Raw genomic sequence first — 24,414 nt, 5'->3', positions numbered from 1 at the left:
CGGGGCTCGGCCACGGCTGCACACAGGCCGCCCACAGGTCGCTCAGCGCAGCCGTTAGAAGAGCTCTGAGCAGCGCTGTGTGGCTGTGGGGATTTCGGCAACCCTCTCCCTGCAGGCCACAGGAAAGGCCTCGCGCCGTACGGCGAGGCTGCAGCCGCCGCTCCGTAGCCACATCCCCTCAGCGACCGCCGCCTCCTCACAGCCACACCCCCACAGCGCCGTGCCTCCCGCCTTCCGACACCCGCTGCCACACCGCCGACTGGGCGCTCAGATATCCTTTAAAGCCAGATTCTGACAGTAGGGGGTTAAAAAACCGCCCCGCGATGCAGCTTCCACAGCGAAAACAGAAGCAAAGCAAACAACGAACGCACGCCCACACACCTCAAGGACCGCCTCAAAATGGCGCCCGCCCACCCGTGACGTCACGCGCCAGAAGCGGAGGGGCGCGGCTGAGGCGGGAAAGGGAGGGTCCCGCCCACAGCCCGGCCCTGCGAGGCCCCCGGGCTGCCCCAACCGGCGCCTGACTCCCCGCGGCACTCGTGTGGGCGCCGCTGACGGCTTTGGGGGCCTGCGGCGGGACGGCTGGGCGCCGGGGCGAGGGGACACTGCGCGGCGGGGCTGCGTGGCAGCCGCCGAGATGCCGCTCTTTGCCTCCAACCCCTTCGAGCAGGATGTGGGTGAGCGAGCGGGGAAGGGCGGGACGGCCGGCGGGACACAGTTCGGCTCGGCGCGGCGTCGGGGCCCGCGGCCGCGGCTCGGGCCTGCAAGGTGGGAGCGGCGGCTGCGGCCGTCTGCCTCTCGGAGCCGCGGTGCGTGCGGCTCGTCGGTTCGGACTGGGAGTCATGGAGGTGAAGATCGGCCTCGTTGGGTGGGGTTGTGCGCGCTGGGGGTCCGAAGGGACGCGGCCCCGGTTCGGCCCCAGCTGGCGCCGCGTCCCATTGCAGAAGCGGGCGCAGCGTGGGCCGGGCTGGTGCGGCCGTGACTCAGCCGGGCTGTGCGGGTCGGGCTGCAGTCCAGCGCTGCTCTCCGGGTCGTCCAGTTTGTTCCGTGACTAGTTTTTGTCTTTCTGGTTTTTAAAGGCCCGTTTCTAGCATTACATAATAATCGTAGAACCATAGAATGACAAGGTTAGAAACGACCTGTGAGATCTAGTGTAACCGTCTTTTCATCACCACTGCTACCACAAACTAACCCATATTTCGCAGCTCCTCATCCAGACGCCTCTTGAGCACTGCCAGGGATGGCGACTCCACCACCTCCCTGTGCAGCCATTCCAATGCCTGACCCTTCTCTGAGAAAAAAGTTTTTCCTCATGTCTAACCTAAACCTTCTCTGGTACAACTTGCAGCCATTTCCTCAGGTCCTATTTGTTGCCTGGGAGAAGAGGCCAAAGCCCTCCTCATCACAGCCTCCCTTCAGGAAGTTGTAGAGTGCAGTGAGGTTTCCCCTGAGCCTCCTCTTCTCCAGACTAAACAATCCCAGCTTCCTCAGCTGATCTTCATAAGATTTGTGCTCCAGACCCCTCACCAGTTTCATTGCCCTTCTCTGGACATGCTCTGAATTGCACTGTAGCGAAAGCAATAAAAATAATCTAGATACCAGGGTCAGACTTGCATTTTCTTCACCTGCCTAAAACCCCAGGGTTTTAGGTATGAGTAGAATTCATCATTACGAAATCACAGAACTTTAGGGGCTGGAAGAGATCTTGGAGATCCCCCAGTCCAGTTCCCCAGAGCGCACTGCAGGTTCTCTGCATGAGGCTGCAGGTTCCCTAGGGCAGGATTCTGGCCACTGACAGGAAGAAGCGGTGGCTGTCAGTGCTCGTGTGAACACCCCATTTCCTTCTTGTGAGTGTAAGTCCTACCCCTCTACTCTGTGCTGGTAATGCTCACCTGGAGTGCTGTGTCTACGTGTGGAGTCCTCAGTACAGGAGGGACATGGAGCTGTTGGAGAGCATCTAGAGGAGGGCCACGAAATCAATCCATGGAATGGAACACCTCTCCTATGAGGACAGGCTCGAAGAGCTGGGGCTGTGCAGCCTGGAGTAGACAATGCTCCGAGGTGATGTGACAGTAGCGGCCTTTTGGTGTCTACAGGGGAGCCACAGGAAGGAAGGAGACAGGCTCTTTAGCAGTCTGTGGTGATAGAACAAGGGGAAATGGCTTGAAGCTCAAAAAGGGTAGATTTAGGTTAGATAAAAGGAAAAAGTCTTTTACAGTCATTAGTACTGGAACAGTGATGTGGTGGACGCCCCGTCCCTGGAGACTGTCAAGGTGAGGCTGGATCAGGCCGTGGGCAACCTGACCTAGCTGTGGTGTCCATGTTCACTGCAGGGGAGCTGGGCTAGATGGCCCTCAGAGGTCCTTTCCAACTCTAAGGGTTCTGTGATAAGGTGCACTGTCTTCTTCATGTACCTTCAATGTTTGTATATTGAAGGCATTGCCTTCAGTTGACTTTGGTGTTGACCTGTGGCTAAAATGAAGTAGCAACCAGCTAGGCCAGCTTCAACCAGTGCACTTGTTTCAAGGAACTTGTTGTGTACCTTTCTCTGATGTATTTGCACAAGTTGAGACTTCTTGAACTGGAGCCTCACAGCTGTACAGAGCTCTATGCCAAACTGGGAAGCTGCAATGACTCTAAAGATTGTTGCAAACTGATGGTCAGTGTGTCTGTAGTTTCTTACTCACTGTACTGTACATAGTGAGTAGAACTGCTCACATGTGCTACAATTAAACAAGTGCAGTGGGGATTTCATTATTGAGGCTAAATCTTACAGTCCCTTGCTGAAGAAAATCTACTTTTTGCCACTAGGAGCTTTTTTCCTTTAGCTATTATTAGTAAATCAGACAACACCAAGTATCAAATTAGTGGTTGTGGTTGCTCTGTACTTTCACTGGTGGTACTCAGGTGAAGCTGCTCATGCTCTTGTTGAGCTTAAACTTTACAATTTGAGGTTTTATTTTCTCATTCATCTTCTTGATTTAGAAAAATAAAGGTGCATGCCACGAGCATAGTTGAGCTCTGCTGATGTCCTGATGCTACTGGAAAGGAAAGCTCTTCCATGTTCTCGTCTGCTCAGGTGTTGTGGGTTGCTCTCTGGGCTGATTCAGTGCATTCTTTTTAGCAGAAAGCAAATTCCAAACAAGTGTTTGGCTGACAGATGAGATCATCTGTGCAGGCGATGAAGTTTGGTGGCTTGAATCAGCTCATCAGAGGCTGCGAAGTGGCAGTGACAAGGAGGAACAGGGCTCCCTGGGAGGGTCAGTGGGGGAAATGGAGCCCTGCTTCTGGTGGCAGTGAGAAATTGGGTTGATTCAGATATCTCTTCAGACCATGCCTTCGGTATTGCAGCTTTCTTGGGAGGGGGCCTTTAGAAATTGTAGATAAACACAGCTGCAGCTGTTGTTTTCTTTAGTTCTAAACTCATGTGTTTGCTTTTCAGCTGATCTGAGTAGGGTCTTACTTCCTCAGCATTTGCTTTGGTTGCTTTGTCAGTGGTAGCAGTTCCATGAGATTAACCTATTTAATAGTTTCAGAAATTCCATTCCTTTCACCTATGGGTTTTTTTTATTTTTATTATTTTGGTTGAGAGAATACCACAAGGCTTCAGTTCTCTAAAGGGTTTGAAGCATTTTAATTTCCTACCTAAATCTGTTCATTGTTAGTCCATATGCACTCACTGTTTTCCCCCTACTGCCGGCCTTCTTCTTAAATAACCTTCATCTATTAAAGTAGTAGCTCCTCCAGTAGAGGACAAGCCTACTGCTTTTCATCCTTGGTTTAGTTAGCCTTCTTTTGTGAGGTTGTTAACACAATCCCAAGGGTAGGAAGTATTTTTTTCTGTGTAGTTTGAATGGCATCCAGAATTGCATGCCAGGTCACGGGTTGCTGGTAACTTGTACGATCACATTTTGTTTCCTTGTTCTTTGCTGAAGCGTTTACCTGCTGTGTTTTATTCTAGTGTTATATTTGCCTTCTTCTATCTGCTTCATATGGTGTTCTGCATCCTCTTGTGCTTGCACTTGATGTGCTTGTGCTTCTCCTCTTGTTTCCAACCACTGACATCTTGTTCCTAGGAGAATCTTTGATAGACTGGCTGTGTAAGTTTGCATTTTGTCCTGCTGTGATCTTGTTCTGTCTAACCCACTCATCAGTAGTTCACATTTCTGCTTATGTGACATCCTAATCTTCCCTGTTACTGATAATACCTTCCAACTTCATTAGCTTCCTTTGCAGACCCTTACTCCTGCTGCCAGTGCCTGCCAAACTATGTTCATTTCAAGACTAATTCTTGAGGCGTTCAGCTCCCTGCCTTCTTTAGAGTGCTTTACATCACAACGTGTCTTCCTTATTATGTGAACTGATCCAAGAACTGTAGCTAACGACTCACAGATGGCTTCCTATGAAATGTTTCACTGAGTGCTGGACAGACCGGTTGATGCCTAAATTAACCCTTGGCACGGTGTCCTGCCTGAGGAATAGCTGCATTCTGTTGAAATTCACCGTGGTTCCATTTCATCTCAGTGTCTTTTAACGTTTGGCCTAAGGTCTTGCGAATGTTTGTGGACGAGCTAATTGGTGAGGGGTTCTCATTCTTGCTCAGGTCTTTTTCTCTTCTTTAAATCTTTTAAAAGTCTTCAATCCATGACTTGATTTTGATTGGAGCGATACGAATTCTTGGATTCTGAATCTGCAGTTTCGTGTCAGTTCTTTCTCATTACCAAGATTGCTGCTTCCAGCCTCAGCCCTGCCTTGATCACTGCATGTCTGTAGTGATCACATTTCTAATCAGTAAGTAAAACTTAGGTTATTATATTTTTGCCTTTTCACTGATTTGGATATACGAGGGCAAAGTAAGCAAAAGAAGGTGTGCAGGATTAAATTTCTGCTTTCCAGTAATTCATTTATGTGGCTCTGGCTTTTCTTTGGGGAAAGAAAACCAGCAATCTGGACTAATTCTCAATTTATTTCCCCCAATCTTTCACTTTTATTACACGAACACTGTTTTTACATACACAGAATGGCACTGAGTAAAACTTGAAGTATGTGTGTCCCTACAAGCTTCTGTTTCACATCACTTTAGGATGCAAATCAGTCTCTAGAAAATTGTCATTTAGTGATCAGGCTGTAACGAACAGCAAATCAAACTGAAAGGTTGTTTGCAAAATTAGTGTTTGAGTGCTCGTTTTTCCCTCTGTAGCATAAAAGTTGACAGAAGGAAGAAAGAAACAGCTATGTTCTTGTATTTATTTTCTTGGCTTACACGTGGTTTGGCATTGCAGGCAGGCTTTGCTCAAGGGAATTCATAGGAGATAACGAAATCCTTTGCAGGTGTGGAGGCTGTGCATGCAAAGCATGTAGAGGCAGAGCTGCCAGCAGAACAGGGCTGCATGGTGTGCACTATGTGGGATGGAGATTTCTGGCAGTGTTGGTCAGTGAGAGGTGTGTATGAGGTGTGCTGTGTGTTGGTAGGATGTAGTGTTGTGCTGTTATGGTGGCAGGGATTGCTGAGCAACCAAGGAACGCCTGGGAGCTGCGAGGTTCTCCCAGTGCCCTTCTCTTCTTTCTTGTCATGTTCACAATACGTGTTGGAGGTTCCCTCATGTGATGTCCCCTTGCCTCCTGCTGTGGTGCGTGTGGATCCAAGCCTGTAGCAGTGACCGTGCACCAGCACTCGGTTATTGCTGATCTGCACACATGATTTGACGTTGTGCCAAGATCTTTAGAGCTGGAGGACTGGATGTTAGATGAGATGTGACCAGGAATGCTTTTGGAGGTTTGCCACACTGCTCTTTTACACATTGAATAGTAATGTATTTTTTTTTTTACCTGCCTCTTGGTGTTATTTCTGTGCATTACTCATCTCTTGGGAAATAAAGGAAGCAGAATGGGTGCTGTTGGGCTGGGATGTCCTCCCAAGTGCTGTGTGGTGCAGGGAGGGCCCAGATAAGCTCCAGCAGCCCCCCATGCTGAGGCATTGCCTTCCCTCCATGAGGAGCAGGTGGCTGTGTTTTAAGGCAGTTCTACTGGCAGTAATACCAGTGAGCAGTTCCCATCCCCTCCCCAGCAGCTCATTTTAGTGCTATCTCCTCTCTTGCGTTGGCATGATTTCTCATGCAGCTGCATGGCAAATCAGATCAGGGAACTGATCCAGTTGAAAGTGATTAATTATGGGTTGGGGGTGGTGGTAGGGTTTGGCTTTTTTTTTTTTTTTTTTTTTAACTGTTCAAACTGGCAGTAAAAATAAATATATCATAATTTTACCATCATGTGCAGAACTAAGCTTGAACTCAGTGTTTCCTCTTCGGCTGGAGAGCTACAGAACATAAGTTGTGACTTTTTTCTTTATATTCCCTTAGCACAGAGGAAATGTTGGAAAATGCATCTCCCCACATCTGTTTCCTCTGATCACAGTCCGTGTCCTAGCATCTGTGAGGTAGTTATCCTTTGGGACTGTTCTTCAGCTGGAGCTCATGTTAAGCAAAGCGACAGATGCTGTTAAATTTGTCATGCTGGCAAGGAGGAAAACCTCAGAAGTTGTGAAAGTTTGCCATGGGGCAGCCTTCCTATTTCCTGCAGGACCACATCTGCTCTTAGAGCAATGAACATGGATAGAAGGAGGAGTCTGATGCACATCCATGCATTTACGTGTCAGGAAATCATTACTGCATGCTTTTGCGAGCACTTTTTTTGGATCTGCGTGACTGTGTACAAAGAGAAGTGCTTGGTTCAGCACTGCTGATGCTGCACAGTTAGCTTACAAGCTTGCACTTCACTGGCTTATAAACAAAGCCGCTTTGAATTTTCTACATGTTTTTGTGCCCAAGTGTAGTGGTGTGTGTGATGAACAGAGCACAGACCCCTGGCAGTGCCCATCGGAGGGCCTGCTTGCTAGTTGTGCCCACCTGTACCAAAACACTCGGGTGTTGCAGGTGAGCTTTCATCCTCCTGAGCCAGCAGGCATTGCTGAGGTTGGGAAGAACCAAAATGCGGTGTTGGAATTTCAGAGGAAGACAGGCTTGATGGCAGGCAGCAGGATTAAATAACGCGCCGCCTCTGTTCTGGTGGTATTGGTGCCATTTGTCATCATTATCTGCACAGCTGACGGCTGCTCTTGTCAATGAGATGGATTCGTGTGACTGATGGGCTCTGCTGGAAGGGCTGGTGCTGCTGGGGTGGAGGTGTGCTGTTAGAAAGCAGCTTCAGCTGCCAGAGCTCTGGAGCCAGCATCGGGCTGTGCTGTGTGCACCCAGCGCTGTGCTCTGCTGTTCTGCACATTCAGCTCACACAGCCAGGAAGTGTTGTGCATGTAGGGACTCTTTGTTTTTTTCTGATTTCTTTTTTTTCCACTAAATTGCACCTTAAGCTGTATAAAATTGCAGGTGCTCGTTTAGTTTCAAGAACAAGTGATGAATTTTTTGGTTGTGTCCTAAAAATATTAATGTACCTATAAGAAAATTCAACACCTGTGTCTTTCCAGGAGAAGTATTTTAAGGTTAGAGCTGTAGGAACATGCTTTCAGCACAGCATTTGCTTTCCTTAACTAGTTATTCTAGACTGTGAGGATAATGTAGGGCCAAAATTGCACCTTTCCATTCCTCCTCTTTGCTCTCTGTGCTTCCACCTGCAATAAAAGATTTTCAGGGGTGCTGCTGTGCTGGTGTTTGCTTTGTGGAAGCCATTCTGCAGCCAAGGATTGCTACAACTTTTGACTATAAGACTAAGTAGTGATGCTGATTATTGGAAGAGTTGCTTAATTGCACATCCAGAAATGGGTTTATCCTGAGGCAGGATTGCTGTCAGCAAACCTTGTAATTTGGAAACAGCTCCTATCACAGAACACCATCACGTTAATGGAGAGGGACCATTGCGTTCTGCTGTAGTCTACTAAGCAGCCTTTTACATGCTCAGTCCCAAAGGGACCTTGTGGCTTCTCAGGCTGAGACGAATGTTGTTAAAGTAACAATTAAGGTACTCTCTTGATTGTTTATGAAGTTCTGATGGAATTAATATAGGATATAAAGCCTGTGAGTTCAGTCAGAATATTAAAATGACACAGTAAAATTAAACTTAAGGCAGCAAATGGGGTATGTGGAATATTTTCTTTTGTGAGTTATTCTGATGCTATTGCAGTAGTAACCTGGTGTGAAAATAACATCAAAAACTTAAAGGGATGGCAGAAATAAATAACATTAAGCTTTATCAGTTCATATATTGATTAAAATGCTGTAAGTATTGAGTAGAATTGCATGCTTTTGAAAGGGTGGTTTGTTTCGTTGGCTGCTTCTGGGACTTTTATAACCCTTGCATCTCATTTCCATCCCTGCAGGCATTCAAGGCCAGGCTGGATGTGGTTCTGGGCAGCCTGGGCTGCTGGTTGGTGACCTGCACACAGCAGGGGTTGGAACTGGATGAGCACTGTGGGCCTTTGCAGCCCAGGCCATTCTGTGATTTCTCATGACACTCGTTTTGATGTTTGGATGTCCAGAGAAATCTCGCAAGCTGTCCTAAGGACAAGATCTTGTTCTTTAGAGTCCTCAAGAGATTTATCTAATTCTCTTGGAACACCCACGTGGAATACATCATGAGTGCCAAGATGAGATGACCTTGAGCAGGCTCTAAATTAAGGCTCTGACCTAAACCTGGAGTAACTAAACAAACTGAGCAGAAGCAGTTTTCTTTTTCAGTAACGTTACACTTCGAGTTGTTTTGTTTTTCAGATCTTTTAAATACTGAATGCACTTGCTATTCCAGTACTGTTCTTCCTGTGTAAAGAACTTTATAAAATACCAAGCAGTAGCACTAATCTCGATATCTTCTATGTGGGATTTCTTTTTTCGTACGACTGTCAAAGAACATGCTTGCAGGAATCTGTATTTAATAGAGTATTATGCTTAATCAATCTTGTTTTCTTTATAGAAAAGGCTACAAATGAACACAACACCAGTGAGGACTGGGGTCTTATTATGGACATATGTGACAAAGTTGGAAGTACTCCCAATGGGTAAGCTGTACTCGGCATCATGACGGTGTGAACAATACTGCTTCAGAAGTAACACATCTCAAAACACTCCTTGTACTCAGCTACGCAGAAAGCACTACAGCTCCAGCACTTCTGTGAGCCCTACGGATGTGTGTGGTTGGCTTTAAAGTTCTTGGAGAGAAATATTCCAGCAGGATTTCCAGTAGAGCACTTGGTAGATGCTGAGTGTGTTCCAATTTTAGGAAGTTCTGCACAGTAGACCAAATTATTCATATTTAATAATCTTACATATGTTTTGCAGTATTTTTTTTTTTGCCAGTAGGAAAACATGAACTAGTTTCTTTGCAGGGAAAAAAGCACATAGAGCAGTTATGATGGGGAATTTGGTTATTCGTTAGGAAGAGTGGGATTGATGGAGGAGAAGAAAGGAGTAGAAATTGGGATCAATACTCAGTTTTAATCAGTGTTTACCTTCTGTGGTAATACTGACACAAAAGTGGTAATTCGGTGATCTTATAATTGATAAAAGTTAAGGTGATCTTTCTGAGTTACAAAATGTTGTAGAATCTGTAGTCATCTTGACCTAGAACGTATCTAGAATTCCTAAATGATGGTAGATTTCTCTCTTTTTGTAACTTAGGTGTAATATTTAAGGTTACAACATTGAGAAAGTTCTTTATGCGTTCTGGAAAGAAAGAAGGATTATTGGCTACCCTTAAATGAGTACATACTTGAACAACAAGTACGTTGAACTTGTTGAAGGTCATGAATTACAGGCAGATGTACTCAATGTTAGAACTACACCTAAACTTCTCTGGCCATGTGTACATCAGCAAGTAACTCAGCACACCAGGACTGCAGTGGTGGACCAGAGTAGCTGGCACAGAGGCCACCACATCCATCCAGTGGAACATTTGGAGGTTTTCTTTCCCCTTCAGAACAGGTTTCATCAATTCTTCTGAACTGAATATCCACAATGGCCGTGGTGCACGTGTTTCTGTGGCACCTGCTGCTGGATCCGGCCCTGTGGCTTCCTGGGAGTCTGGAGTGCTCGTGTTGTGCACAGAGGAGCTTCTGGCACAGCTTCTTTCAACAGCAACCTAATTTTCCTGCTCAGAACTGTACTGTGAGCTGAGTGAGCACAAATAACACATGCGTCAGCTCCTGTAGCCCTAACATGCCTTTAGTGCTCATTTTCACGCATGCAGCTCCTTAGCAGAGTGACGTTTGAATTGTTGATTATTATTCAATACTTACCTCAAATTTTACTGAATCAGATTAAGAAATTGTGACGTATCTTAAGTGTCTTGAAAATGGGAGCCGGGAGCCAACAACCTGTGAACATGGCTTTGAAATTCAATCTATAGAGAGCCTTTATTGTAGCCAATTAAATAACCATTTAATCACTGCTGCCCTCTTGATTTAATTCTTTAATGTTGACATTTATTTCATTGTCTATTTCAAATCCATTTCCTCAGCTTAGTGGCAGCTGCTCTCTTTGTGACCTATTCTGTCACTTTTATGGAAATCAATATTGAATGCCAGCATAATAATGGAGTCTTCCAATCCAGTACACTTCTAAGAACAAGTGATGTGCTAGGGATTCTTCCAGACCCGTTCTGCAAAAAGTATGGGTTAGGTTATGTTCTTTTTTTCAGCAGAGCCAGTTTTGTTTGTTTACCAGATACTCATGTTCTGTGAAATTTGTTCTACAAAGTCATATTTGTCACTAGTACCTTCTTCTTCTTTTAGGGCAAAGGATTGCCTTAAAGCCATCATGAGGAGAGTAAATCATAAAGTTCCCCATGTGGCCCTGCAAGCACTTACAGTGAGTAGCCTATCACTATCTTCCAGAACTGCTGTGTTTCTTCATGTAAGGGTGTCCTGATCAGTCATAAGCTTCTGTAGAAGTCAGATCTTCACTAGAAGTCAGTGAGGGTGTGTGTGCTGAACAAAGGGTGACACTTAATTTTTCTGTATGCTTTTGTTTTGGGTATTGTTGTCAGACATTTTTGTAACTGTGTTTCTGTTGTCAGCTTCTAGGAGCCTGTGTATCAAACTGTGGAAGAATATTTCACTTAGAAGTTTGTTCTCGTGATTTTGCTAGTGAAGCTCGAGGTATAATAAATAAGGTAATCTTTTATAACTTCAGCTAGTGGGGTAAAATTATTTTTATCACTGCTTTGCTTTCTCTCAGCACAATAATGGATTGCCAAAACAGACATTTGAGTTGATATGCTATGATGTTTAGTTCTGATGCAGTTGCAGATATTGCTGGCTGTTTGTCTCATCAGTGGAATTCGTGTGTTTTCATTTCTACTGTTAAGCAAATGAAGGCTGATACTTGCTATCAGCTCCCAAAAATTGCATGAGCAATTTTAATTAAGATTTGTGACTCTACATTAGTTTGATCATAGTGAAGTAGTTTTCTTTGGAAAGTTATTTGGCTTTAATGAAATTCATAAGCTGAAGTGCACAAGGATAACTGAAAACTATACTTGGACACAGAAAAGAGGAAGACATCAGACAACTTTCTTAGTTTCTAGAGATTATAAGAATGCTGAATGAGGAGGTTATCAAGAAAGGAAGACCGAAATGGTGCAGCTGATGGGATCTAAATCCAGATATAATGAATTGAATAAGCAGAAGCAGCTTTCCCATAATTATTGCTCCAGTTGAAGACAAAAATGGCTAAAGAAGATAGCCTTCAAGTATATGGGAGGCCTGGAAACATCAGAGGTTGAGCAAAGCAATTAAGGAAACTTAATAAAATTGCTGGGAAGCAAAATGAGTTCACAGCTCTTCTGTTTCTCCCTTTCTGTGGAAAAATAGGTCTTGAAGTCCTCCCCTTCATTCTCATTAGCCACAGTCCATGCTGAAATAGAACATTGACCTTCATGGACTGACAGTGCTTGTGAATGTAAAAACAAACCTTAAATCCCACTGAAGAATTGCCTACAGGAGCATAATGTATTTTGTTGTTGGGAAATACTTGTGTTTTCCTCTGTCCCTGACCCATTTGTAGAAATAATCATCAGAGGGCCTGTGAAATTTGTGCTTTCTCCCTTTTCTCTGAAAAAAAATTAGTTCAGACAAGTGTAACAAATACCTTTGTGCTGATAATGAACCTACTGGGCTAAATGTCTTCTTTCAAATAAATGCCAGCTTGAGCCCAATCTTGTTGCTGTTCTTGCTGCTCAGCATGTGTTTGGCTGTGAGCCACAGGCTTTTGCTGTGACTTGAAGTGCACTCTAATGGGAAGTCGGGGCCGTACACCGCAGCTGTGTGGTCCCAAGCTCTGTATCTTCTTAACTTGCCTCGTACAGATGAGGTGGCCCACCAGCTCCAAAAATCTTATTCATCAGCCTGTGGTTTGTTTGCTTACTTTGGGTTTAGGCAATAGTCTTTTCATTAGCTGGAAACAAAAGCAGAAAGTGTTTGGAGTCTGAAGTGCTTTGGGCTGTGTTTGACCCTTGTAGTGCTGGCATAGCCATCACATGTAGTAGCTGCTGCAATGAAGAGTCAGACTTGTTGCTGTTGTATTTTTAAGACCATTATGAGATTAGCAGCAGCTCCAGTGCAGTGTTGCTGAGGTATGCTCAGAAGTGTGTCCTTTAGCCATATCACAGTGATGCGTGGCTGACTTCTGCAGGTGGGTTATCTCTTGGCATGAGGTTGTTAACATGTAAAATTTGCATATATATATTTAGGTTGTTTTCAATTCTCATTTTGTTCAAGACAGTTATGGATATTTATAGTAAAATGGTTTTGGTAACAATGTTTGAAAACTATTCCTGCTCACTTTAAAGCATAAGCATCCCTTTCTATGCAATTTTGTCTTCTAGGCTCATCCAAAAGTCAGTGAGAAGCTGAAAACTCTAATGGTGGAGTGGTCAGAAGAATTTCAGAAAGACCCACAGTGTAGCTTAATATCTGCAACTATTAAATCTTTAAAAGAAGAAGGTGTCACTTTTCCTGCAGCTGGATCACAGGTGAAAGCTCAATTAGGAATACACAGTGCTTCTCCTGTTAGACCTCTGTCAGTGAACAGCAGGAAGAAACCATGCATGGATCTTTTGATCAGAGGGAAGTAGGACCCTTGTTATAGTCTGGTTGCCTCCTGACACTAAGGTTTATTTCATTCTACTTTTTAATTTCCTTGCCCACTGAAGAAAAGTGAGAACAGACTAAAGGTTATTTCTTACTGTCTTTGAATTGTTTCATTTTAGATCTGTCTTCAGATAAATATTTTTTTTTAGAGTTTCATCAACCTGTCATACCTCAAAAATCAAAGCAGTCCTACACCCACCCCTTGTACTTGGTGTTTCATGGTTCTAATGGCTGACTTGGAGCACGTTTCTTTGTTGTTTTTTCCTTCACAGAGCCTTGCAAAACAATTGGCAGTATCTGAAAGTGAGACATTTTATTTGGAAATGATGTTCTGTGCTATGCTTTCCTTTCTCAGTCCCCATTTCTTGTTTGTGTTTTTTCGTCCATGTCAGGAGTTGCCCATCTCTGCAGTGATGGGTGCTCCAGTCCCTGACCTCACTTGCTCTTTTTATTTTACTTGTGGCATGCTGTGTCTGATCATCCAGCTGGCAGTAATGGTGACAAGTTTTCTTTTCTTTAATGCTTTATTATTTAAGCTTCTAAATATTATCTTCAAAATGAGTTTGGTGAAGAACAGTCCTTAAAATCAGAAACATACCTTCAGTTACGTATCCCTTCCAAGAAGTTCACATTTCTCTGTATTAAACACAGGTGGTGGATTTTTTGTGTGCTGTTTTTTTTTTAAATTCTACAATCTTTCCTTCCTCCACAAAGATGTTTTCACCTCTAAATCTAGGATAAGTGTTAAAACATATGGCAGAAACATGGAAGATGGGGAGTGCTGGCAACCAGTTATGCTTTCTTCCTACAGATGCACATAAAAATGACATCTTGATGTCTCTGCATCATACGCTTCACTGCAAAAAAAAAACCAAAGCTGAGGGTTATTAGTGTAGTTGTGCAGAATTGGTTCCTAGAACCATCGATAATCCCAGTATCTGGAACTGGTTTGTTTGTTCCTGCATGAAGATGCCCTGTTGAAGTGAAGGGTTTCATTATGCTCTTGTGGAGACTCAAATTATTCAAGTCAGAAGCTCCCAATTTGATAGACATGTGCTCTTCATTCTCACTCTTCCATAAACAGAGGAGGAGGGTAGCTATTAGCTGTCATGTGGAGAGAAATCTCCTGTTAGCAAGTCCACCTCCTGATTAATAACTTCACAAACGGGGGACTGCAGAGAGCTTTTCTTCCCTTTTGAGGGGTGAGGTGGAGGACAAAGGTGGGAAGTCTTTTAGATGTGAGTTGTTTCATCTAAGTAATGCTACCAACATTGTTATTTAAATGAAATGCTTAAATAAACGAGATCTGATTATTTATTTTACTTTGTTCCTTTCTGAAAACTAAATGTGGATGAGATTCCACAATGAAGTAATTTTTCTCTTGTAGAAAATCATCCTGGGTCAGTTCTGAAATGCTCAAAATAGGCAGCTAACAGGGAACAGCTTCTTACTAATTTTTTTAAGTATATAATTATAGAGCTTTCTTCCCCCTTTGTTAACGTGAAGTTATTCTATTGTTAATACATTTGCAGGCTACCACAAATGCTGCTAAGAATGGTTCTTCATCGAGCAAAAACAAAGAGGATGAAGATATAGCTAAAGGTAAATTACTAGTCACAGCCTTGTGTTTGACTTGTGCTCTGGGTTGTTATGCCAAAATGCATAGAAATATGAAGCTGCACTTTATTCTGCTGCATGGAATCGAAAGCAAGGGCTCAGCAGGCTGAGGATTGAAGGTTGGTTTTGAAATGTTTCTTGTGCACGAGTACTACTGGTCTTTTAATTCTATTGCAGTGCAGAGCAAAGCTGTCATAATATAAAACATCAGTTGTAGTTTGGAGCAAACAAAGATTTTAAACTTGCACAGACCATAATGCTAAAATATGTATTTCTTCTGATTAGGAAAGCAAAAAACCTTTCTATAGAGGGATAAAATACATAGACTTAACTGCTTGTTTTTTCCCCCTCCTCGTTGTAGCTATTGAGTTGTCCTTACAAGAGCAGAAGCAGCAACAAATGGAGACCAAATCCTTGTACCCCTCCGCAGATGTGCAGCAAACCAGTCAGAACCTGAGGAAGGTGCGAGCTCTGTATGACTTTGAAGCTGTCGAGGACAATGAGCTCACCTTTAAAAGTGGAGAAATTATTTTTGTTTTGGATGACAGGTACAATACACTCAGATGAAGGTGCCTTAATTCTGCAACTGTGTTAGGCTAGCATTTTTTTTCCCGTGATGCTTTCTTTTCCACAGGTGTGTATTGTCACTCTGGCCTTCTTCACATCCCCTAATCATCCACTATTCTTTACATACGTTTTCCTGAATTATTTTATCCCTTAAAAACATTCTGAATCTTGCTTTCCTGCAGAGCCTTCCTTGCCCTCCTTCCCTAGTTCATGTATTTCTCCAGTGATTGGATGTTTCTTTACCTCTGTGTGTTCCTTTAGGCACTCGTTGGTGTAGGTCCAACTTGTAATTTTTATGTTAATTGATTATAACATGTTGTAAGAATATATGTACACACAGTGCTGAATTCTAGCTAGTTCCAGAAACTGTGAGATCTCTAGCTATCAAGCATTGCATGTGTTAGGAATAAAACTGAAGAAAAATGCTTCAGTAATTACTGTTAACTGTTGTCACTGTTCCTCCAGCGATAGCTAAGTAGAACTTGCTTGTGCTGCTCTAATTTAATAGACTTTGACAGATCAATTATTTCTAATGTTAGTCCTCACTCGTGTACCTCTTGTAAGCTCTGAGGTGAATGGGCTGTCATCTAGTCAGTGTAAAGAACTGTGCCTTAAACTTGAATTGGTTGATCATCTCCTCCACAACCCATTCCCAGCTCCTGGCTTTGGGTTTGCTGCTGTACTAATCTGTACCTGGGCTCTCTTCTGCCACTGTTTTTGGGCATGCAGGGAAGCAGTGCCTTAGATATCAAGTTTCCTATCAAAGCACAAAATGTCATTGGTGCTGAGCATTAATGTTACAAGTTTGTAACACAGTTCTGTCTCCCCAGTGACACCAATTGGTGGAAGGGTGAAAACCATCGAGGAGTGGGACTGTTTCCATCTAATTTTGTGACTTCTGATTTAAATGTTGAACCTGAGGCAGGTAAGTTAGCTACTGAAAGCTAACCTGTTACATTAGAAATGTGGATTTATGGTGGAACTGCTGATTGGCTCATAATCAGCATAGCTTCCTGATACCAGCCAGAGAAAAGAATTGAGGGAGAAATCCTGAAGTTGTGTCAAACCAGCAAGCAACTGTTTACCTCTGCTGTAGCTTGCTTTCATGCCATCTTTTGGTTCTAAGCTGTTACTTTCTTCTTGTGGTACTGGGCACATCCTTACGTAAGAATAAGGTATTACTTCCCTAGCAGATAGTTGTGGTCCCAACTTAAAGTACTTACTCAAATTTCTGTGATATTTAAAAGTTTGGTGCTGAGTGGGTGGAAAAACAATAATAGCAGGTAGCATAAAGCTAACAGAGTTTCTTTTCTGCTGATGTGTTACTCTTGGTTCTTCTTGTAGCAACTGTAGATAAAAACTGTGTTCCTGAGGATGCTACAGAAGAAGTTAAGAAAGCAGAACCTGAGCCAGTTTATATAGATGAGGTATGCAGTCACTTCAGTATACAAAAGTGCTGATATTTTAAATTGTTTAAAACGTTATTTTGATAGTGACTGTTAAAAGGTAACTATTTTATATAAGAATTTCAATTTGAAGATGAAAAGGCTCTCTGTGCCACGCTTTGGAAATTGCTGTCCTTAATCTTCTCTTCCACCTTTCAGGATAAGATGGATAAAACGCTGCAGGTGCTTCAGAGTATAGATCCTACAGACCTGAATCTTGATTCAGATCTTCTAGACTCAGAAGGTACTTTGAGCACCGAGTTTGCTAGCTCTTGTGTTGCTTCCTATGATTACTTTCCATGGATTGAGTTGGTAATTCTTTTGTATTTATTTTAAGCACAAAGAAACCAGGGTGTGTATTATTGGTGTGCTGTAGAATGGTTAATTTCACAGTTGGAGCATGGAGCTATATGTATGCCTCTGCATTTTCTCAGAGTTGCCAAGCCAACTCCGTGTTTAACCAAGCAATTTGCTTTACTTCTAGTGAGAGTGCTTTGCCTGATCCTTGCAGGATTTATCCACCTATCTAAGCTCTGTAGAAAATAAACTATTGTATATTAAAAATATATTGTATATAAAAAAGTATAGCTTGCTAAGGGAGAAGGGGGAGCTCTGTTCATTTATGATCAGCTCAGTTTGAAGCATATAGGAATAACTAAGTGTACTTCTGGGGGGGAAAAGGTGGGAGGACAATCTGGGGAGATTCATAGGCAGTCCAGGGATTCCAGTAAGAGGTAAGACATAGACCTTGTGTGTGGCAAGCAGAAATGCAGAATTTTGTGTGACTTTCATCAGTGATTTTTTGTTTGGAGAGGGAGAGACAATGAAGGATGACAAAGCAGAATAAGCAAAGTATTTTCCTTCTTTGTTTGGGGTGGAGGATTTGGACTGCTGTGACAACTAGATCCACCCTCTAATTTTGGATGCTTTCTTAGTGTAGCTGGATAAAGTATTTTTTGGTTACGTTTTAAAATCAGTTGTGCAGGATGTTCACTGCTTTGGCTCTTTTGTCTCTACAGTTATTTGTCAGCAGATGGGTCCACTGATAGATGAAAAACTGGAAGAGATAGATAGGTGAGTCATAACGTATCTGCATAATGTACCAATACTTCAAGTCGTGCCATTGTATTCATTTTCCTCTATACTCTCCTTCATCTCCCAAGGTAGGAAATGTTGCAACAATTACCATTCTGCCTGTTGGTGTTTGACACCTAGATACAGAAGCCCTGTTTGTGTACTGAGGCTTGACTGCTGCTCTCCTGACTTTCTGCACAAGTTACTGGGTGCATTCTGTATTAGCACTTACTGCTTGTAGGCTGTTGCAGTCTGTCTAGATGTTCTCAGTCTGCTGTTCACTGTCCTCTGTGCAAGAAAAATTGGTCAAACAGCACCTTCCCCCTTTTCCCTCAAACTCTATGAGGGATATTTAATGATGAAAAGGTAATTGCTGCTTTATTATGACTAGGGAAGGATTGTTGTTCACCTTTTTGACCTTTCTTCCATTGCAGTGGTGTAAGAAGCAGAGTAGGTTCTGGAAGTTTTGCAGTACACACGTGTCAGAAATCTGCCATCTACCTTTGAAGATGATTTTTTTTCTTTTATACTCAGATCCCTTTAATGAATCACTCCTGTGTTACTATCTGACACTAGATGTTGAAGAAACTTAGTGTTTGCACGTATTTATTTTGAAACAGAAAACATTCCGAATTATCTGAACTGAATGTGAAAGTTCTAGAAGCTCTGGAGCTCTATAACAAACTGATGAATGAAACACCGATGTATTCAGCCTACTCCAAACTCCACCATCCTGCACAATACCCTCCTACATCTTCTGGTGTTTCAGTGCAGGTCAGTATCCCTGTCTGGAAATAGAGACTTTCCTAATATAGTTTTCTATTTAAAAAGATGACAGCAAAAATGAAGAAGTGTAGACTTCCTGCTAGCCTACGAACCATCTGACATTGCCTGGTGACTTTCTGTAGCTTTCAGAATAAAATAGCATTCAAGCAGTCAAACAGAGTATTTTAATTTGCAGTTAGTAGCTCATGCAATAAGCTATAGATCTTAATTTTACTCTCCAATTAGAAAGATGCTTTATTGAGAATACTGAAACGATTCTTTCTGTGATTTTCCCCAACCCCCCATTAGAATTCTGTGTCTCAGGGTCGTTCAGCAGCTTGGAGGATATTCTTGCTCTGAGTCATGTTCTCACTCTTAAAGTAATGTTGCCTTCTTATCTAATAGGGATGTGAGTGAACTTTGATATTAGTGCATTAATCACGAGTGCAGTGCACTTTTGCTAAGTATAAAAACCTTAATCTGGTTTGAGCTGTGGATTTCCTAAGGCAGGGGGTTGGGAAGACTATTACATTAGTGGGTGTAGTTGCACAAAATTGATTTACAGTATCTCTAGGGTGCTACATTGGTGTTCTGAGAAAACAAAGATGGAGAAGAAAGAGGGATTTTAAAGATCTTTTTTTACAGGAAGCTTAGAATGACTGGTTTTACTTCTAGTGAATTTTATTTAATGTTAATTGTTCCCTGGGAAAAGAATAGTTGCTATAGCAACTGCTAGATCTGAAAATGTCAGTTTAAAGTAATTCTGTGTCTTTAACTTCTGGTTATGGTGGAAAATATCGTTATATTTGGAGGTTAAGAAGTAACTGAAGCCAAAAGTCAAGAGGAGGTTACTACTTCTTTCAAGGCAAATGCACCCAGCAGTGAAAAATAGAAGATAATGGTATTTGTGCTGGGCCTAATATTGACACACACTTCTGTTCCTTCAGTATCAGTACACAGCCATACCAAGTTCAAAAGCAGTGAGCAGTATAGCCTTGTGTTAGCAAGTTTTCCCACTTGTTTCACCAGCTCTGAGTGAAGGCTTAGCTTAAACGAGAAATACGAGAAGCTGAAGTTTTTGCTTTCCTTCTGGTGTAGTCTGAGACTGTTCTTAAGTTTTGCAAAATGTATAAAATAACAAATCTTGTATGGTGCTTGGCTCCCCACTCAGCCATGTTTGTGCATCAGAATATGCTGAGAATTGAAAAAGACCAGGCAAATGGGTGAAAAAGAAAGAAGGTTTCTAGGAGGTGCAGAGTTGGCGTGTTGGGCAAACAGGTTGTTCTCTCAGATAAGGAACCACAGAGCTTGTGAGCAGTGTGTTTTTGAAAGAGATGCCTGTGATGGAAAAAAGGATGCCTGTTACAAACCTGTGCGTGTGTTAGAGGTTGTATGTTTTGTTATTAAAACCATGTTAGGAAAATAAATTCAGAATCAGTTCGTTTGGACTCTGAACCCCAAAGTATTTGTTCATTGTAGTTGTATTCTGTGCTACATTTACTGCTAGTTAAATAAAAGGTATACCTTTCTTTATTTTTATTATTTAGTCGTATCCTGTACAGCCACCTAGTGGGAACTACATGATCCAAGGTGTTCACCAAGTCACCGTTTCCCAAGGTTATGGCCTAGGACCTGATCAGATGGGGCAGCTCAGGTCTCTGCCTCAAACTATCAATTCTTCTGGAGCAACTCAGCCTGTACAAACTGCTTATTTAAGGTATCGGTCACTTCAGCAAACTCTTATGTTACTCTTTGCATAGAATTGCGGGATGGGTTGGGTTGGAAGGGACTTTAAAGACCATCTGGCACCAATCCCCTGCCATGGGCAAGGGGAGCTGTCAGCAGGCCAGGCTGCCCAGGGCCCTGTGCGTGGTGTGCAGCACCTCGGGAGACAGAGCACCCACAGCTCTGGTCAGCAGTGCTGTGACCTCACCACCCTCACAGAGGTTCACAGAGGCTGTGACTGTGGGGTGTTTACAGTGATGTGCAAATCTGCTTTACCGCTTTGGAAACGTGCAGGAAGCTTTGGGACTAAGAAAAAATGCTTATCAGAGAACCAGATGTGAGCTTGTCTTGTTTTGTTACAGCCCAGGACCAGACTCTGTGTTAAACCAGACGTTTGTGACCCAGAGCCCCGGCCTCCCCACAGCTGCCAGCACAGCAGTGTACAGCCAGCAGCAGATGGGCTCGGTGGATATGGCAGCTTACCAGAGTAACACATCGAGTTTGCCTCAAGGACCGGGTTATCCCATGGCAGTTCCTCCTCATTCCATTCTACAGCAACAAACCAATTACCATCAACAGCCTCTCCTTTAAAAACAGACCAGGCTTGTTTCCAAAATAACGAAGAGAGATTGCTGAATCTAATGGTTTTGATTAATACCTGTCACAGATATCAAAATACATTTTCCTTTAAAATAACCCAACTTAGGGTGATGCTGAGTAACAGTATGCATCGGATCTGATTGTTAATCATTTCCTTAATGATAGTTTGAACTACGTGAGCTAATGATTTAAAATGATTTCAGATTGCTTTGAGCCCTTGTTTCAGTGGTTTCAAGAAATGCCATTTGTGTGTCTGAATTCAAGTTAAAGAAAAGCATCCAAAATTAATTTTATGTGTTTCTAGAAATGTGAGGATGCAAAGGCACTGTTCTGTGTTGCTCTCGTTACGCATCGTCTCCTCTGGTGTCTCGCTGTAATCTTTCCATCCAAGTAGCTTTACAGAGCTCTCCTCTGCTGATTCAGACACCTCCTCTCCATGCTGCTGTGGTGAGCTTTACAGTATGGTGTGTGCTGCATCATTGGAACAGCTGCACAAGTGAAGCAGATGAGAGCTGGAAGAGAAAATGATTTGATACTGTGACAGAGAACCACGTACCTACAGAAATAGGAGAAATGACGTTGTTATAGTGCTGCCTATTAGATTTTGGGAAGCTGCAGCTCCTGATGTGTTTCTCTTGAAAGGAACTGTGGGAATGGGGCAGTTGATGCTTGAACTCTCTAGTGGCTTTGGGCACAGGTGGGACAGCAAGCACACATTGCCTTTGCACAAGCACGCAAGGGATGCTCCCAGCGGCCTGTGTGGGTACTCTGGATACAAGGTGCTGTGCCAGGAACTTGCACAGAATAGATTTTCTTTTCTGTTGTTGTTGTTGTTGTTGTATGTAGAAGTGAAGGAGAAGTGTAGTTCTGTGTGGTGACAGGAAGGACTCCAGAATGTTTGTGTTAGGACTGTGGGGCTCTGCCTTTGTTCCATTTCCAGTGGGCAGGCAAGTGGAAAAGCAGTTGTCCAGACCAGAGGGTTCTTGCCTCTATAGGATTTCCTTTTGTTGCCACCATTTCTGTGTCTAAATAAACACTGGGTACAGTCAGAGAGAAACTCTTAAACCAGGTGAAAGAAGTCTGCTTAACACACTACGTATGGGCAGCAATGGGATTGTGCTCCTCACCTAACAGCAGGAATCCTTGCATATTGAAAACGAGAGATGTGTCTGTGGGAAAGAAATTGCCTTGGAACTGTGGAAGTGTCGCATTTGGTGGCTAAGAGAAGAAATGTAAGGATTCCTTCCCTGATGCACTTTTGAATGGGTGGGTTCTTTTTCCTTTTACAAGAGGAACAGGTGAGTTATCCTCCAGCAATGTGGGATTTTTTTCTTTTACTGTTTCAGCCTTGGAAAACAAAAAAAAATACTTAATTCTCCTTTACCCACTCACCTTAGCAGTTATATTTATACATATGTTAACATTATTATGATGAGTAATAATCTTTACATTAGGAAAATAAGGCAAGGAAATAAGTGATGAAGCATTTTGTTAAATACATAAAACTCCAAATGTGTCTCAACAAGCACATCTGGTATGAAATTTTTCTACCAAATGAGAGCAATCGGACTGCAGGCTGTGGTTGAATATTACACCACCCTTCACTCGTTGCCACCTTCATTTCTTTTGCATTTTATGTCATTCTTCAGTACCAGGATGTTACTCACTTGCAGCCTTGTGCTTATGGCATGAATGAGATATTCAGTACCTGCTCTTTCAATCACCTTTGTTTCAATTTGTGCAATTAGAAGGAAGCTGTCTTTCCTTTTGATGGGACTTTGTCTGTATCCTTCCCTCTGAAGTAGCTTAGTGTAAATGACACCTGTTGCAATACTGAAGTATTTTGGTAACTTTTTCCTCACCTTTGTTAAGAGGAATAATAATTAATTTCAATGCTGCTGTTCAAAATTCTTCTTGTTTTGAGATTTTTTTTGGTAAGGGTTTACTTTCTTCCAAATTGGTGTGTAATCCAACTGAACCGTGCTGTAATTTATGTGGTTACTCTGTGTTTATTAGTAAATGAGAGGAAAGGGTGGGTGATCTGATTGGATTCCAAACCTTGATCCAGGAGAACCGTCGAGGATATTAATTGGAGATGGCCGGATCACTTTAGTTAATTATTTTGTGGGATATAAATAATGTACATACTCATTTGTCTGAGATTTTCTACACAGCTACGTATATGCATACTGTTAAAGCCTGGAATTTTATAAAGGCCAGATTTGTGATTGTTGTCTCTTATATTCCAAATCCTGTGATATGCAACTTGTAGATAGTGTACAATAATTGAATTATGATTATAACAGTGTCTCTAGAGGGCTTTGGTGGTGTTTTTTTCCTCTGTGTACTTCTGTACTTTATCATATTTATTTTTTAGGCCTCATTGTAACTGAACAAGCTGCCAAAGGATTTATCTAACTTTGGATTTCTACGTTAGGTTTATACCTGCTGTTTTGTATCAGGAATCAGTGGTAGAGAAGTTCAGCTCTTTCATATAAACTCTCAATGGCTAACATAGGAATCGGTGCGACTTTATAATGAGAATTTTCTTGTGATAGGTTTGTTCCATGGATGTTGAGAACGTCCATACTGGATGCATTTTCTTCTAGTATGAATTGGCAACCATGTCTAAGTTACAGTCAGCTGAGAGCAGCAGTTCCATTTGCCTGCAGTATCACCATGCAGAGGTGTGCTTTGCTGCCATTTTGTTAGGGCCTTCCCGTGGCACACGCGTTGTCTGTTTAATTTGGTGTGAAGATTACAATCTTAAGAAGTCGTTTCTGTAGCAGGTAGGCCTTAAAGTATCGTCCTGTGTTCGTTCAGCTTTCGTTCATAGATGTCCATAGGCATGTGGAGTGGTGGCTCTTTTGAAGGCTGTCCTTCAGAAAGGAGTGGCTGAGCGGAGCATGGCTGCAATCTTTCTGTAATTATCTTCTGATAGGAAAGTCGATTTCTTATTTTTATCTATGCATCTTTTCTAAGAAATAACAGGCACTACTCTTGCTGACATGGAACACTGTGACAGAACTGTTGAATAAATAACTTTTTAGAACTCCTGGCTTTTACCAGTTCAATTTCACGTGAAGCTGACAAACTCCTGAGTCAACAAAAAAGAGAAGCGAAGGAAAAGAAACAGAGAAGGGGCTGTTTGAGTGATCTGAGAGCTGTGCTGGCCCCAGCACGGCACACCTGGGCTTGGACTCTGGTTCTGTTTGGCTTGTGGCTCAAGTTGGATATGTGCTGGTTAATCACCGTTCTTAGAGAAAAATTACCATAGAGTTTGCAGTATTAGGAATAGGGGATCTGTTGTGATGGAACATTTGGCCTCTCATCTGCAATATGTGTGCATTGCCTTGTGTGAATAAACAAAGTTTATTTAACAAATGGGTGAAAAGTCTTCTGTTTGCAACACAGGTAAATCCTTGCCAGAAAGATGGGGCAAGAGAGCAGCTGTGGGCAGCCTGCTGTGGGAACCTGGCTGCTGCAGCCCTCCCTGCCTGCCTCCCTGTGTTCCTGTGTGCTGCAGCA

The 24,414-nt window shown here is 42.8% G+C and overlaps 1 protein-coding gene across 1 annotated transcript; it reads left to right on the top strand.

The window, feature by feature from the left end:
* The first annotated feature begins 579 nt into the window (after positions 1 to 579).
* STAM2 (signal transducing adaptor molecule 2) lies at positions 580 to 24,270 on the top strand. The gene is made up of 14 exons (XM_042827195.1): positions 580 to 677; positions 8,920 to 9,004; positions 10,736 to 10,811; positions 11,020 to 11,115; positions 12,829 to 12,975; positions 14,626 to 14,695; positions 15,072 to 15,258; positions 16,108 to 16,202; positions 16,622 to 16,704; positions 16,882 to 16,966; positions 17,742 to 17,796; positions 18,417 to 18,570; positions 20,109 to 20,278; positions 20,649 to 24,270. Exons 1-14 carry the CDS (start codon positions 638 to 640, stop codon positions 20,875 to 20,877), a joined length of 1,572 nt encoding a protein of 523 aa, XP_042683129.1. The 5' UTR covers positions 580 to 637; the 3' UTR covers positions 20,878 to 24,270.
* The last annotated feature ends 144 nt before the right edge of the window (positions 24,271 to 24,414 follow it).

Source organism: Centrocercus urophasianus, unplaced genomic scaffold, assembly GCF_019232065.1.
Source record: "Centrocercus urophasianus isolate 14NV4802_14NV808 unplaced genomic scaffold, USGS_Curo_1.0 seq_28, whole genome shotgun sequence".
In the NCBI taxonomy this organism is placed as follows: Eukaryota; Metazoa; Chordata; class Aves; order Galliformes; family Phasianidae; genus Centrocercus; species Centrocercus urophasianus.
The sequence above is the reverse complement of the archived record's forward strand: the minus strand, read 5'-3'. Positions and strand labels throughout refer to the sequence as shown.